This window comes from Leguminivora glycinivorella, chromosome 9 (genome assembly GCF_023078275.1).
Source record: "Leguminivora glycinivorella isolate SPB_JAAS2020 chromosome 9, LegGlyc_1.1, whole genome shotgun sequence".
Taxonomy (NCBI): domain Eukaryota; kingdom Metazoa; phylum Arthropoda; class Insecta; order Lepidoptera; family Tortricidae; genus Leguminivora; species Leguminivora glycinivorella.
The window spans coordinates 2,757,826-2,775,283 of record NC_062979.1 but is presented as its reverse complement, the minus strand read 5'-3'; the positions used below and the strand labels follow the sequence as shown (position 1 = coordinate 2,775,283).

The 17,458-nt window shown below is 38.1% G+C and overlaps 1 protein-coding gene across 2 annotated transcripts in view; it reads right to left on the bottom strand.

Moving 5' to 3' along the window:
* The window catches only part of LOC125229302 (blood vessel epicardial substance-like), an 89,608-nt gene extending 72,434 nt beyond the window's left edge, over positions 1–17,174 (bottom strand). For both annotated transcript variants that reach the window (XM_048134103.1, XM_048134104.1), the window contains exon 1: positions 16,338–17,174. In XM_048134103.1, the coding sequence (XP_047990060.1) occupies positions 16,338–16,814 (477 nt within the window). In that variant the 5' untranslated portion in view covers positions 16,815–17,174. The remainder of the gene's footprint in view (positions 1–16,337) is intronic.
* Between the last annotated feature and the right edge of the window lie 284 nt (positions 17,175–17,458).

Below are 17,458 nucleotides of genomic sequence, written 5' to 3'. Positions count from 1 at the left end.
TGGGATAGTGAAAATAATCAGTAGGACTGGAAGGAATCTATGAGTATAATCTAGAAGTGAGTGTTAGTACTAAGTGAAGTAATGTGAAACTTTAGGGATTCAAGAAATAAGATATATAAGAGGAAGCCTGAGAGTAGCGCCAGTGACAGAGAAATTGAGAGGAAGTAGATTAGCATGGTATGGGCATGTAATGCGGAGGGATGAAAGCAATGTTATAAAACGAGTGGTAAATATGAAAGTGGATGGATACAATGGTAGTGGAAGGCCTAAGAAAAGATGGATGGAATGTGTGAACAACGATATGAGAGTGAAAGGTATTATTATGGAAATGACGGCTGATAGAGAGAAATGGAGGAAGATGATCTGCTGCGCCGACCCCAAATAATGGGAAAAGGGCAAGGGAATGATGATGATGAGGGATTCAAGAAATAGTCAAGCAGTACAGTCAAGCAGAAATTAAAGATAAGATTATTAAGACTAAGTATATCTGGACAGACCTATTTAATTAGTTTAACAAGACCACCGGCAGATTTTCCGATCGGCACTCCGACATAGGATACTAATTTAGTAATTTATAAGGGTGGACCTGTTTCACCATACTCACAATAAGTAAGGACAATAATGCGTAGCGTAAATATTTACTTGTTAAACCAGTAAAGTACAGCGAATTAGCAATTGTCAATGTCAGTCTTGTGAAACAAGGGGCAAATTTACTGTGCAGTCTGTGTAATCGTTTAAATAGGAGACGCGCATCCCTGAACGTGGCGTTTGGGAGCGTTCACCCTTGTGCCCCACTAACCCGATCGGAAAGGATTTCAGTTTGCCAAGTGTTATGTTAAGACGCCTTAAAAGAGGCTGGATATGAGAGTTAAATCCTTTAACTGTGCAGCCTGCGTAATCGTATAAATAGGTGACGCGATTCTGTGAGTGTGACGTTTGAGAGCGTTCACCCCTGTGCCCCACTAACCCGATCGGAAAGGATTGCAGGCTGCCAAGTTACAGTAAGCTTATGACGCCTTTGAATAAATAAAGCATTCTTCCATTACATATTTTTTAATACCAAATAAGAACAAGTTCCCGCGGACAAATAGTTTTGTGAACCTTTTTTTTCTAAATCAATCATCATTTCAATATCAGAAGCTTTTTTTAGCCTGATTTATAGTCTGACCAAAATGTTTTGTTGTCTGTTTTCTCACACGTAGGTATAGTATTCAAAAGGAATGACACCACAATATTGGCACTTTTTAATTTCTACTCTTTTTGGTCAAACTGTAGTGTCCCACTGCTGGGCAAAGACTTCTTCCACTTCCACCATAAATTTTGATTACAAGTTCCCCCAGGGATCACAAAACATTAACACGTGCAGTTTTTACATAATTTAAACGTATAAGTACGTGTATTTGCTTTCCGACTTAAATTTGCAAGACTTGCCTTGAAATAATAAAATTCAAAACTGTAGGTATATTTTAACTTCTGATTAGCAGAAACGTCTGCAATCGATGCCGTTAGTCCAGAGGCCGTGAGTTCAAGTCTCACCCAAGGCAGACATTTTCCACTTTTAAATTTATTGTAGGTATATTGACATTATTGACATAAGTAACGTTAGGTATGCCATAAGGATCGTAAGATATGTCTAAAGTTTACGTCTTATAACAAAGGAGTAAATCCAAAATGTTACCATATCTTTGTCACCGACAGTACCTAAGCTAAGATGTTGATGAATGTTCAAACTGAAGACGTCATTAATGTCGTTCATAAATCATGTCACAGCTGCAATGGACAGCGACAGCGGTTCAGTTTGCACAAATTTACGTAGATATACGAGAAGTTATCTTAATTATATTAATACACTAGCGACCCGCCCCGGCTTCGCACGGGTACTATACCTACATGTAAACCTTCCTCTACAATCACTCTATCTATTAAAAAAAACCGCATCAAAATCCGTTGCGTAGTTTTAAAGATTTAAGCATACATAGGGACATAGGGACAGAAAAAGCGACTTTGTTTTATACTATGTAGTGATATTATATCCCTTTACAGACAAACGAACACAGATCAATTGTGCACATAATCGTACAGGTACTTGATTTACACCGCAATAATGTTATCACACAATAGTTTCTACCTAAATAGATAGATCGATTAGTGGTAAATACTCTAATATTGACAGATCACCATTGAATACCGGGGTGGACCCCTATTAGGGTTAATAACCTTAGCTACCCCTACAACCCCTCTCACGCTTCCCGTATATAAGTTTGTAGTGCACTTGAAATTGCAGCTCCACAAGCCAGTCTATTTTTAGAAGCCCAAGCAATCTGTTTAAGTGAGGAAATAGCAGATTTTAATTCATGCAAATGCCGTGAGGTACCCGCGGATTTAGAACATGCAACGGGGTAGCGAAAATTCTGCTCTGAAAGCGTGAAAGCTGAAGGAAACTAACGTGGAAAAACAGTAAAACATCGCTCCGAGGTGCTTCGTGGTTTTCTTAGCTTTTTAAGTTAGTCGGTTATTGCATAAAGAGTTTAAAGCTTAACTTTGAGCTTTGTGGAGTTCGCAAGCTTAAACTTGGTAACATAGATTGAAGAAAATAGGAAACTATTGGCACTATTGCAGACTTCGATATTTTACAAGTTTCTTAGAGTAATAAATCGGATGATAACATTAACAGCTTATTTATAATATACAGTATACAAACTAGCAGCACAATACCTAGAATGAATAACGTTGCATTATAAATGTCAAACTCGAGTTGCGTAAGAAGTAAGTTGTAACAAGCAAGTAGACCAATAAACCTGTCTAAGTATGTTGTTAATCTTACTCAGAACAGCTACTAGCAAAGCAACGGAATGATTAATTTGTTATAAAACGTCGACAAGGGATAGACATAAATTTAAATCGACAAGTTAACACCCTGTTTGTCAACTGATAAAGGTTTAGATAAAAAAGTAATTAGCGGAAGGATCGAAAACGGGAGACTTACAGAATGCCGTCTTGTACTTGTTAAGCATGCTTCTGATGCAATGGGTTTCCATATCAGGATAGGAGCGATTATCTTTAATACATTCAGCATTAAATTTTATACTTATAACGTATATTTAAACGGAATTTGAACTGTAGCTCTCCCCAAAATCTTTATCCCAAATCCTTTAAACAATATTAGATTTTCATTCTTTATATTTAATACCAAACATTACGCTCGAGTGTGTTCAGAACGTCTACAATAATTTTAAAAATTATATTTTAACTGTTGTAAGATACGAATAAATTTGTTGATTGTTTAATAACATCAATTCATAGTATCATTAGTATAAAGAAACTGCTGCTGAAGCGGCAAAATGTCGCAAATATATAGCCCTCACGGACCATCATATATTTGCGGCATTTGTAGTCGAAACTCTAGGACCGTGGTGCCCAAGCTCACAAATTAATTAGGGAGCTATCAAAAAAAATCTTGCCCAACGAATTGGCATTGCGATCCAAAGGGGGAACGCAGCTAGCCTTATGGGAACCTTACAGGCGGGTTCAGACCTCGGTGACCTTGTCTAGTTAATAGGTACTTTAAATTTATTTTCATATATTTTTTTTTTATTTTTAGGTAACTAAAACTAATACTAGTTTTGTACTTTGTTATAATTTTATGTTAATTCTTATTGAATAAATTATGATACAATATATTAGAAATGCAAAAGTAAATGACATCTTAAACGTAATACCTAGATAAAAATAAAAGTTTCACATAAATCTCACTTTATGTTATGTAAACACTTGAAGTATGTAAACACTTTATTGTACATAAGACAAGTTAGGACATAGAAATACAGTATAGTTATGGTGTACAAAGGCGAACTTATCCCTATAAGGTTCCCCCTGTAAGGTGTTATGGTTCTAAGTACTGGTAGACGGGGTTACTTTGATTCGTGGGGTAACATTGATCATCAATTTTTGAAGAATAGGTTTTTGAACGAGAATTTAAACAATGTATGATGTGGTTGACACGCCTAAAATTAATATTTAATGAAAACCTTTAGAACCGAATTAATTTGAGTGCAAAATTCAACGATCAATTTTACCCCACGAATCAAACTAATCAAAGTAACCCCAGTTGTCGGTACGTATAGACAGAACCAACTTGGTATTGCATTGTGACATTGTAACTAACATTGTAGTTGTTTACTGTCCCTTGAATGACACAGCCTGAATCCCACGAGGGCAGTCCCGCGAAAATTGCTAAATCAAGAATGCTGGATGCGGCTTAAACTTTATGATGTGTATCGCTAGTATCGCTACATAGTATTTTAAAACAAAAACGCATCCCGCTGTCTGTCCCTGCGTATGCCTTAGATCTTTAAAGTATGAAATAATTTTTGATGGGGTTTTTTTATAGATAGAGTAATTCAAGAAGCCGGTTGGGCCGCTAGTTTTAATTAAAATAAAACGCAACATTTACTGATATTTAAATATCATAGGTATACAATATTTCTTTTCCTACACGTTGTTTACGAAATAAAAACCCAAACGATCGGGTCACACGAGTAGCGTACAGATTGCTCCACATAACACTCCAAACTCCAATCTGTTACCGCCTGTTTATATCCCTGGATAACGGATAAATTCAACAAACTTTATGGAGGGTTTATATATTTATAACATCATTCGCTTCACGGAATTATTGATACTGTGACGCGACGTGTTTCCTGGTTACATGTTGGTGAATGTTGTGGACTAACGTATGTATCCAAAAATAAGCATTTGTCAAAGGCATAGGCTTACTGTAGGTATTTTGCAATGGATTTACCTAAAGAATCATTTGAATTGTCATCTTAGAATACATAATTACTTATTAGGTCGTTTCGTGTTTCTTCCTCGTTGTTATAAAGGTACACATACACATAACACATTACCGTCTTGTTACTCATATAGACTCGATAGACGCTGTTAATTAATTGATTGACTAAATATGTCTATTAAGTTAATTGATTACTCGTAAACTAGAACTTTCCTTTGCTAATCCGCGAATCGATAACGTGCAAGTCAATCAGTGCTAACCTGTTATAATTACTTGCGTATTTTTTACATGCAATTAATTTTCCCACCCTCCCACCGCAAAAATAAAAATAAATACGCAAATAAATATAACAACCCACCACCAAAAATACAAAACTCGACACGTGTTTCGCCTCTCTACGAGGCATCCTCAGGAGCTGATGTTGACGGTCCGAAGTCCCGCAACTGACTGATCGTCCCCAGAATGGTCGGCCATATTTATACTTTGTCCACCCCCCCTACCAAGCAAGTTAGATGGAAAAATTCGTAATAACGGCGATGACGCAACATTCAACTGCTCATTAAGGATTAACCCCTATTGTTGTACCTAATTATCTCCAACTGTTCTAGAACCCCCAAACGCAGCCCTTTCTCACATACATGTAAAACATCAAAAGAATGATTCTCTGATACAGTATGGTCACTCTCTATCAAATGCTTTGCAAAATTGGATCTCTCTGGATGGTTGTGCCTGTATGATGCCATATGCTCCTTATACCTAGTAGTGAAATTGCGGCCCGTTTGGCCCACGTACACTTTGTTACAAACATCACAGCTCAACTTATAAACCCCAGATTTTTTCCCTTTCTCGATCCTATCTTTGCCGTTACAAAGCTTGGAGTGCAAAGTGTTATTTGTCCTAAAGGCCACAGGAATGCCGTTTGACTTCAAAATCTTATAAATGTCCTCTGACACTTTGCCAACATAAGTAATGCTCGCTTGACACCTCTTAACCGGTTCAGAAGGACGTGCCGCATACAACATATTGTTAACCATAACCATTCGCTTCTTTCTGATGATGCCATCAACGATTGATTTATCATAACCGTTCGAAACTGCCAAGTGGTAAATATTGTCCAATTCGGCTCGATAGTGTTCTTCAGAAAGAGGCACAGACAACATCCTATGCACATAACAGTGAAAAGCGGCCAATCTATGCTGCCAAGGGTGTGTAGAAGAAGCTGGTATAACTGTATCAGTATGTGTAGGCTTGCGGTAAATTTGAAATTGATGACTATTATTAACTCTAGTAATGGTCAAATCTAGAAAATTCAATGACTTGTCTTGCTCTAGTTCCTTCTTAAACTTGATCTTTGGATGTTTACTATTAAGCCCAGTAACAAATTCATCCAGCAGGTCCATACTCCCCGTCCAACAAATAATCAAATCATCTACGTATCTGAAGTAATACAATATATTATCATTCCCTGCAATATGCTGGTTCTCAAAGTGGTCCATAAAGATATCCGCCATTAAAGGACTCAGTGGAGAACCCATGGCTAAACCATCACTTTGCAAATAATACTGTCCCCCGAATCTAAAATAATTATGTTTCATACATATAGCAGTTAGATCTATTAACTCATCTACCTCCCCTGGATGTAAACGTTGCTTTTCAAAAAGGTCCCTTAGTATATCCAAAGTCTCCCCATACGGCACATTCGTAAACAAACTATCTACATCCAACGAAAGCAAGACAGCATTATCTGGAATAATAATATCTTTGATGTTTTCTATTAACTGCAAACTATTCCTCAAACAAAACTTCGGCCGGAACTGAGACTTTTCTCTAATAATGTGATTCAACCTCTTAGCTAGATTATAAGTTGGTGCACCCAAATATGAGACCACTGGACGAACTGGAATGTTATCCTTATGAATCTTAGGTAGCCCATAAAGAATAGGAGCTCGTGGATTCATTGGCACAACCATGCTCTTCTGATGTTCAGTTTCAAAAACAAACATAGAGTTCTTAATTGCCTGTCTCAGATCTTTCTGGAATCCTGGAGTTGGGTCTCTCTGCAAACTCGAAAAGCCATCACCTTGAATCAGATCAAGAACTTTCTGATTATAACTTCCTTTCTCCATAATAACAATGCAATTTCCTTTGTCTGCTTTCGAAACTACCAAATCATTTTCTCGCACTTTCTGTTGAATAGTTCTCAGTGCCAAACCATCAGAACTAAATCCACCACCCTGTGCCGGAACAGTACTCTTAATAACATTGGCCACCATGGTCTTGGTATCTAAATCACCACGGCCCCGCACTATCGCTACCTCTGAATCCACAGCCAAATTCTCTAACGTCCCCTGAGTTATTTTTGGCTGGAAATTATATTTCAACCCTTTTCCTAAAAGCTCTACTTCATTCTCCGAAAACTCCACATCAGTTAAATTTTTCACACGAGGATGGAAGTCATGGTGAGGTGTTGGTTCCGTTTCCCTCCCCTCAAAAACGAACTCGAACTCGACTCCGTTAACCTACGCAATTTGTTTAGCTGAGTAGTATACATCTCATGTGCAAGTTCAGAAGCAAAGTATCTCGCCTTTTGGTCTAGGATATCAAACTCGAGATTATGCAACTTAAATGAGAGTTCAGAATACAACACTTTAAGATGCAGTTTCAAATTATCTCTAACCGAAAACCAATGGCGAGATTCTTCGTTCAACCAAATTCTCTGAGCCCTACTAACAGCCAACTTAGCAGCCCTCGAATTGCTACTACAACGCAACTGGATGTAATTAGGCACAACGTTCAAACGCTTGCACTGTTGATTAAACCACACATTCTGGACAGCTGCACGATGTTGTTTGGTTAGTTTGACATAAAGTCGTGCCTGTTCGGCCACGCTAGCCGTTTTCAAATAATCGATGGAATCAGGCGTTACTTTGCGGAAATCCATGTTAATCGTAAACTAGAACTTTCCTTTGCTAATCCGCGAATCGATAACGTGCAAGTCAATCAGTGCTAACCTGTTATAATTACTTGCGTATTTTTTACATGCAATTAATTTTCCCACCCTCCCACCGCAAAAATAAAAATAAATACGCAAATAAATATAACAACCCACCACCAAAAATACAAAACTCGACACGTGTTTCGCCTCTCTACGAGGCATCCTCAGGAGCTGATGTTGACGGTCCGAAGTCCCGCAACTGACTGATCGTCCCCAGAATGGTCGGCCATATTTATACTTTGTCCACCCCCCTACCAAGCAAGTTAGATGGAAAAATTCGTAATAACGGCGATGACGCAACATTCAACTGCTCATTAAGGATTAACCCCCTATTGTTGTACCTAATTATCTCCAACTGTTCTAGAACCCCCAAACGCAGCCCTTTCTCACATACATGTAAAACATCAAAAGAATGATTCTCTGATACAGTATGGTCACTCTCTATCAAATGCTTTGCAAAATTGGATCTCTCTGGATGGTTGTGCCTGTATGATGCCATATGCTCCTTATACCTAGTAGTGAAATTGCGGCCCGTTTGGCCCACGTACACTTTGTTACAAACATCACAGCTCAACTTATAAACCCCAGATTTTTTCCCTTTCTCGATCCTATCTTTGCCGTTACAAAGCTTGGAGTGCAAAGTGTTATTTGTCCTAAAGGCCACAGGAATGCCGTTTGACTTCAAAATCTTATAAATGTCCTCTGACACTTTGCCAACATAAGTAATGCTCGCTTGACACCTCTTAACCGGTTCAGAAGGACGTGCCGCATACAACATATTGTTAACCATAACCATTCGCTTCTTTCTGATGATGCCATCAACGATTGATTTATCATAACCGTTCGAAACTGCCAAGTGGTAAATATTGTCCAATTCGGCTCGATAGTGTTCTTCAGAAAGAGGCACAGACAACATCCTATGCACATAACAGTGAAAAGCGGCCAATCTATGCTGCCAAGGGTGTGTAGAAGAAGCTGGTATAACTGTATCAGTATGTGTAGGCTTGCGGTAAATTTGAAATTGATGACTATTATTAACTCTAGTAATGGTCAAATCTAGAAAATTCAATGACTTGTCTTGCTCTAGTTCCTTCTTAAACTTGATCTTTGGATGTTTACTATTAAGCCCAGTAACAAATTCATCCAGCAGGTCCATACTCCCCGTCCAACAAATAATCAAATCATCTACGTATCTGAAGTAATACAATATATTATCATTCCCTGCAATATGCTGGTTCTCAAAGTGGTCCATAAAGATATCCGCCATTAAAGGACTCAGTGGAGAACCCATGGCTAAACCATCACTTTGCAAATAATACTGTCCCCCGAATCTAAAATAATTATGTTTCATACATATAGCAGTTAGATCTATTAACTCATCTACCTCCCCTGGATGTAAACGTTGCTTTTCAAAAAGGTCCCTTAGAATATCCAAAGTCTCCCCATACGGCACATTCGTAAACAAACTATCTACATCCAACGAAAGCAAGACAGCATTATCTGGAATAATAATATCTTTGATCTTTTCTATTAACTGCAAACTATTCCTCAAACAAAACTTCGGCCGGAACTGAGACTTTTCTCTAATAATGTGATTCAACCTCTTAGCTAGATTATAAGTTGGTGCACCCAAATATGAGACCACTGGACGAACTGGAATGTTATCCTTATGAATCTTAGGTAGCCCATAAAGAATAGGAGCTCGTGGATTCATTGGCACAACCATGCTCTTCTGATGTTCAGTTTCAAAAACAAACATAGAGTTCTTAATTGCCTGTCTCAGATCTTTCTGGAATCCTGGAGTTGGGTCTCTCTGCAAACTCGAAAAGCCATCACCTTGAATCAGATCAAGAACTTTCTGATTATAACTTCCTTTCTCCATAATAACAATGCAATTTCCTTTGTCTGCTTTCGAAACTACCAAATCATTTTCTCGCACTTTCTGTTGAATAGTTCTCAGTGCCAAACCATCAGAACTAAATCCACCACCCTGTGCCGGAACAGTACTCTTAATAACATTGGCCACCATGGTCTTGGTATCTAAATCACCACGGCCCCGCACTATCGCTACCTCTGAATCCACAGCCAAATTCTCTAACGTCCCCTGAGTTATTTTTGGCTGGAAATTATATTTCAACCCTTTTCCTAAAAGCTCTACTTCATTCTCCGAAAACTCCACATCAGTTAAATTTTTCACACGAGGATGGAAGTCATGGTGAGGTGTTGGTTCCGTTTCCCTCCCCCTCAAAAACGAACTCGAACTCGACTCCGTTAACCTACGCAATTTGTTTAGCTGAGTAGTATACATCTCATGTGCAAGTTCAGAAGCAAAGTATCTCGCCTTTTGGTCTAGGATATCAAACTCGAGATTATGCAACTTAAATGAGAGACCCCCCCGAATACCGCCGAATTGCCGAATTGGACAATATTTACCACTTGGCAGTTTCGAACGGTTATGATAAATCAATCGTTGATGGCATCATCAGAAAGAAGCGAATGGTTATGGTTAACAATATGTTGTATGCGGCACGTCCTTCTGAACCGGTTAAGAGGTGTCAAGCGAGCATTACTTATGTTGGCAAAGTGTCAGAGGACATTTATAAGATTTTGAAGTCAAACGGCATTCCTGTGGCCTTTAGGACAAATAACACTTTGCACTCCAAGCTTTGTAACGGCAAAGATAGGATCGAGAAAGGGAAAAAATCTGGGGTTTATAAGTTGAGCTGTGATGTTTGTAACAAAGTGTACGTGGGCCAAACGGGCCGCAATTTCACTACTAGGTATAAGGAGCATATGGCATCATACAGGCACAACCATCCAGAGAGATCCAATTTTGCAAAGCATTTGATAGAGAGTGACCATACTGTATCAGAGAATCATTCTTTTGATGTTTTACATGTATGTGAGAAAGGGCTGCGTTTGGGGGTTCTAGAACAGTTGGAGATAATTAGGTACAACAATAGGGGTTAATCCTTAATGAGCAGTTGAATGTTGCGTCATCGCCGTTATTACGAATTTTTCCATCTAACTTGCTTGGTAGGGGGGTGGACAAAGTATAAATATGGCCGACCATTCTGGGGACGATCAGTCAGTTGCGGGACTTCGGACCGTCAACATCAGCTCCTGAGGATGCCTCGTAGAGAGGCGAAACACGTGTCGAGTTTTGTATTTTTGGTGGTGGGTTGTTATATTTATTTGCGTATTTATTTTTATTTTTGCGGTGGGAGGGTGGGAAAATTAATTGCATGTAAAAAATACGCAAGTAATTATAACAGGTTAGCACTGATTGACTTGCACGTTATCGATTCGCGGATTAGCAAAGGAAAGTTCTAGTTTACGATTAACATGGATTTCCGCAAAGTAACGCCTGATTCCATCGATTAATTGATTACTGTTAAATTTCATAATATTTACAAAAACATGAAAATTTCTAATCTCCCAATACCTAAACATCACCATCGAAGGTTCTCACAGAAATCATACAAAGAAATTTATGAGACGAAAGTGGCAGCATCGGTTTATTCTCAAAGGGCAGCCTAACTTTTACCGCCTCGGCGACATCTCTTACAAACTCCAGTAAAAAGTTACTTTAGTTGCCCACCACGAGTAGTTTCCTTCACGCAATGTAGGCTTCACTCGACCGTTCCTTTATTTGATCGGGGAGAGGTATAGTATAAGGTCTTGGTTTGGAACGTAATATTTTTTTATGTCTTTTTAAAATTGCTGCAATTTGTTGCATACATTTTCATTTATATTCCTCCAACGATCCTTTTAGCCGATTTTTAAGGCGGTGTAGAAGTTTATTATAATCGTGGCACGTGGCATGGTTATTAAATAAAGATTGATGCAAATGCAAAAGTGTGTACAAATCGCTGAGCTTTGTTTTACGCTAAGAAGTCTTAATAAATTGTACTTTTTCTCAGCGTAAAGTAACAAACACTTCTCGGTTCCATCTTACAGATTGAAGTTAAATACGTTTTCCATCCCGTAAAATCTAGGCCTTGTTGGAACTAGGTCGTCTCCAGTCTTACGACACGATGGCACGATACTTTCTTCATTAAAAATTATGCTCAACCAGCAAATAGGCCAAAGAACGTGGATGGTCGTGAGAGGATTGATCCTCGGAGATAAACTGCTGTCTGTAGCAGAAACGAATTCAAAAAGATGGTCACAGGTGATCTCCTGTTTCCCAATTCACTTTCAGCTTTCCCCGAGCGGACGTAAATCTAGATCGAGCGCTGTTATTGAATACCTAATCCGCCATTAACTCGCTCCACACAAGAGCACGTGCTCCGTCTATCGCTTTCCGAAAACATTTGAATCGTCAACAGATGTATTGGAGATGGAGTGAAGTGGATAAAATCGTAACCAACGTGAAACTAGAAAAAGAAATAAATGGTCTTAGCTGTGGTTAAAGTTGATCAAATCAAATTTCGTCAATGTTTTCTATTACCAACCCAGTCATGCACCCCAGAGGCCAGGTAATGTTAGGAAGGGTAGTCAAAGTTGGAGCATGGTATTACTGCTATGTTTGTATGACTGCTATGTTTTGATATGACGATAAGAGCGCAATCAGCTATCAAAACGCGCATCCGTGCTTTAAGAGTATAGCTCGTAGTTTGATCATTTACCGAAAACATAATTCATTCTGGAGGCGTAGCTCTATGCCGATGTCGAGAGCAGGCGTATTGGAGTTGGAGATAAAGTGAAGTGGGTTTGTGGAAGTGCTCTATTGGGCAATAGGGTTGAATAATGTTGTGTTTTCACGGAGATATTTTTCTTTAAAATGTCTATTGTATTATTATGTTTATATTTATGTTTATGTTTTAATTTAATTTAATTTATTTTTGTTATTATTGTGACTAATATAGAGTAGGGATAGTTGTTTAAGTTTACTAACAAATTTATGGGATCACGCCTGAAATAATTTTTTTTTCATTTCATTTCATTTCATTATTTTGTATGTACGGCATTGTTCGTATAAAGTGGAAACATTCGAAAACTCAAATATGCGTTTTCACATGACATTTCGAAACTTCCAAGGGCATGTACTGAAAAACGTCGTATACACGAAGTGAAGAGGAAATTCGTTACTCGTGTGAACTTCCTCTTTTCCGCGCACTTGTATCGTAATGTATTACCTACTATTATAAAATCAGTTTCAGGAAGATTTAGCTTCTCTAGTTTGCGTCTACTGTGCTCGGCTAAGGACAGTATACGTCGCCGTTTATGCACACATGGGTCTAAACTGAATGATTTAAATGGTTTGTTCAGTTGGGCAATAAATGTTATACCAAATCTGATCTATTTTAAGACTACCAATCGACATTTCTCTAATCACGTAGATACGGTGAAATGTCAGTTGGTTTGGCACATGGTTTTATTGTTTGGCAAAAACAGCTTCATAACTACGCGAGTCTCGGCAAATCGTGCTCACAAACATGACATAGTATGTACTCTACAAGTTGTATATGGGCAATCATTGCGCGTAAGGTAATTTAGCATGCAATGGATATAAACAATTGGCGAAGTAAGGCCTGACTCGTAACGGATTTGTCAAATTCAAAACTGTTTTAACGGTACCAGAGCCGGCCGAATTAAAGTATGTTTTTCTATAATGTGTTTAAAATGTATTTAAAATTTATTATTTATTAGTAAATTCATCATTCTCCATTTCTCCTCGCTCATATTGTAAGTTTTGTTGTATGCCCTCCATCGTACATCCGACAGTGTTTTTCGACACATTCTTAGTTTTAGTCCTATATAGGACTATCTTTTTTTAAATATTTTGGTGGCTTATGGTTGGTGTCATTTAAATGAATGAATTTCTTAGACACTCCATCCTATTCCGGTTAATAGGTGAATACTATGAGACTTCGTTAAATTAAGTTTTTTACCCGATTTGAAGAGCGTTGGCTTTAGCAGGCTGCTGGCTTCATAGTTGTGGTGGATGATATCCAGCTATTGTCAGAATAAAGTTGAAAGATCATATTATTAAATAAAATCTGCGAACAGCTTCGTTCAGCAGTTTTTGTTGTAGATTTTTTATCGAAAAGTGGTTACTTTGCTTTAAATGCTTAGTAACGGACAGTGCATCGACTGAATTCCTAGTAAAGTGGATATTTGGAGACTCATCTACATTATCATTGTTTCATAGGAATCGTAAAGAAATTGCCTTTCAGATAAGGTATAATGTTGGTTGCCTGGTAGTGTTGAAAATGATTTAAATGCAAGTTTCGTCAACAGGAATCAAGTTTTTGACAGCAATTTGTCGCCGAATTATTTTCAGCGATCACTTTAATTTTATCTATCTAGTTAGTTGAGAATTTTAACTATAAAACAACTCAACTCAATTTTAACTATATGTCGAACGCCATATCGACTTAATACGTGAGTAACCCGCTTAAAATATTTTTAAATAGTTGAGAATTGCTTTTAAACATGATTCTAACATAATAATTTTGTGAATCTGGCAATTTGAATGGTGTAATGTATATATAAAGTAAGCTAGAAATTATACAAGAAAAAGCACTCTGAATTTGACAAATCCGTTACGAATCAGGCCTTAAATGACGTATGAGTATAGATAAGAGCATAGAGCAGTGACCTTTGATACCTTTCTCTGTTATCTATAACTGAAGTTCACAATTTCCTGACACCTTAGGGACCGTCCCGTCCACACTCAAGGAAGGAAGCGCAAGGGACGTTGCTTGGCGCGCTCCAGGCGACGCCTCGCTTGGCGCGCGCCGCGCCGCCTGGGGGCGCGTCTTACGTCTTTCCTATACAAAATGTACTGAGGAGACGTTTTTTAAATTACATTCAGGCGGCGTGGCGCTGACGTCCGTTCCGCGTCGGCGGACATGCGTCTCTTGAGTGTTGACGGTCCCTTATCTGTGACTCCAAATAAGGTGTAATTAGAGTAATAAAAAACCGGCCAAGTGCGAGTCGGGCTCGCGCACAAAGGGTTCCGTAGCAGCAAACCAAAATTACAGTTAAATCAACCTATCTCAAAAACTATAAGAGATACTTTGATCAAACCAAAAATCGTTGAAAGAGTTAATTAGCATGCATCACCTCTATTTTTTTTAGAATTTTATACCCCGTAGTTATAAAAATAGAGGGGGGGGGACATACTTTTTACGACTTTGAGAGCTGATATCTCAAAAACCGTTCACTTTAAGAAAAATGTTTTTTAGAAAACTTTATATCATTTTAAAAGACCTTTCCATTGATACCCCACACGGGTATGTACATCGAAAAAAAAATTTTCATCCCTCAGTTACATGTATGGGGGCCCCACCCCCAATTCTTTTTTTTTACTATTTAGTGTCATAATTTTGTAGCGGTTCATACAACACATATTCCCATCAAATTTCATCACTGTAGTACTTATAGTTTCCGAGTAAATCGGCTGTGACAGACGGACAGACGGACAGACGGACAGACGGACAGACGGACATGACGAAACTATAAGGGTTCCGTTTTTGCCATTTTGGCTACGGAACCCTAAAAAGATACCCTTAATTTATGAAATTTGATGTTTGGAGTTGACCTTCTGCAGTCACATTTTTCACTTCACTGATATGATGTGAAAGTAGTAGGTAAATACTTATATTTTTTGGTAGGCCATTTTTAAGCACACTTCATGAGATATGATTCTTGTGAAAAAAAAGACATGAAGCAAATAAGGCAGCGCTGAGTTCACCTCGGGGGTCAAAACTAAAAAGATAAACTGGTGGGAAAAAGGTCTGTCAATATTTAACCACTATGTCATTTGTCAACAGGCTTGCTCTCTCTGATATAAAATAGGCTTCTTGTAATGGTATGAAGGTAAATCAATATTTTCCAGACAGTCCTTGACAAATGCTAAATTATAGAGAAGTACACGCAAAGATTGCAAAAATCAAGGTCTAGCAGAGATAAGATTGTGTTATCTGATTGTAATTTATTATGCATCTGTACTAATATGTAAATTCACCACATTTGTACACTCATGCTCTGATAAGATATGATACAGCTGATGGGGATTAATTTGACTCACCATATTTACAAATTAAATAATGTATTACATTTTTTAGAGACCATACAAACATTTTAGGATGTTAAAAAAGCCAATCTTGAACAGATAAGCAAATAGTAAAGTCATATAAAAGTATGTTGCTGAACAATTTACCTAATCTCTGAATTGACATAAATGTAGTTAAAATGTAAGTATATTATTATAATACTAACTTTGAAACTGTAATGTAATGCATGATCTCAATTAGACCTAACTCAATTAGAATCTAAATAATAGATTAAGAGTTTTGTTTGTAAAATTCTATAAAAAATGACTGAAATAAACAGTTTAAATTTAATTTAATTTTTTGTAATTGTTAGATTATGACTATGACTGCAAAATAACAGTTTCATTCAATTTTTGTTTTTTCCATGTAACCAAGATGGGTTACTGGTTCAGTTTCTAGACTCTTCAGCAGCATATAAGTAGGTGCGAAATGAGTGCTTCAACATTAGTTCAAAATTAATAAATAATACTTGAATGATTCTTACCTCTTCAACGTCTTTGTGAAACTTGATTGGCCTCATCAAATAGAAGTGCACAGCAAAATACACAAAGTTTATGGCTACGAATGCACTGTTCCACAACACAGCGTCCAGATAGCACTCCATGCTCCACGCCCAGATCCCCGAGAACGTGCACCCGAGGACCAGCGCCACGCGCAGCCAGACCAGCCCCGTCGGCGTGTGCGGCGCCAGGAACGACAGCAGGAAAAATACATTGGCCACTTGGAAAAATATGTGGTTTATCGGCCGCCATTTACCGCACGGATTCAAATACATGTCCCACATCGACGGCCGATCCTGCACCGTCACGTTGTCCACCTGGCTCGGCGGCGCCGGCTTCGGCGCCTCCGCCGCCAGCTCGCGCCGCGGCGCCCCCGTGACGTCACTGACCGCCGCAACGTCCGTGGTAACATTCTGCAAGCCGGTCACCATCCCGATCGCTAAGGCACTGATAAACAACATAGTCCCTCCTCGCGCGTACGTCCCGATCCGATTCTAACATCGAAATTATCGCGGGAACCATTAACATTTGACTGCTCTTATATTTCACTCGCACACTGATAAACACTTATTTTATTCACAAACAGACATCGAGATTTATTTACGATTCGCGTGATTTATTTATGCGAAAATAAAATAGAAATAAGATTTAAAACTTTTGATAGAGAGAAGAGGGGTTAATGCAGGAACGCCACACATGTAGCTATGATTATATGTAACGTTTAAATTAATTTTAACGTATCTATAATTAAAATTTCTCCAAGAGTCAAAAATAAAAACGTTAGAAATAAGTAAAGCAAACAATCAAAGCTTCACATGACAGCACTGAATCGAACTGACAGAAAACAGAAACCATAGCCAACCAATAAAATACCCATAGCCAACTAGACTTGTGTGATAGGCTATGCTATAGCAATGATGATTTATTATTTTGTCTTTTAAAGCCTTTATTATATTATGCCTCCCCACAGACGAGTCTTAATTTTCATAATCTTAAAAAAAACTTGTATGCAATCTGACAGTTCAAACTGACACTGACAAGACACTGTCAGATTTGAACTGTCAGATTGCATACAAGTTTTTTTTAAGATTATGAAACTGTCTGT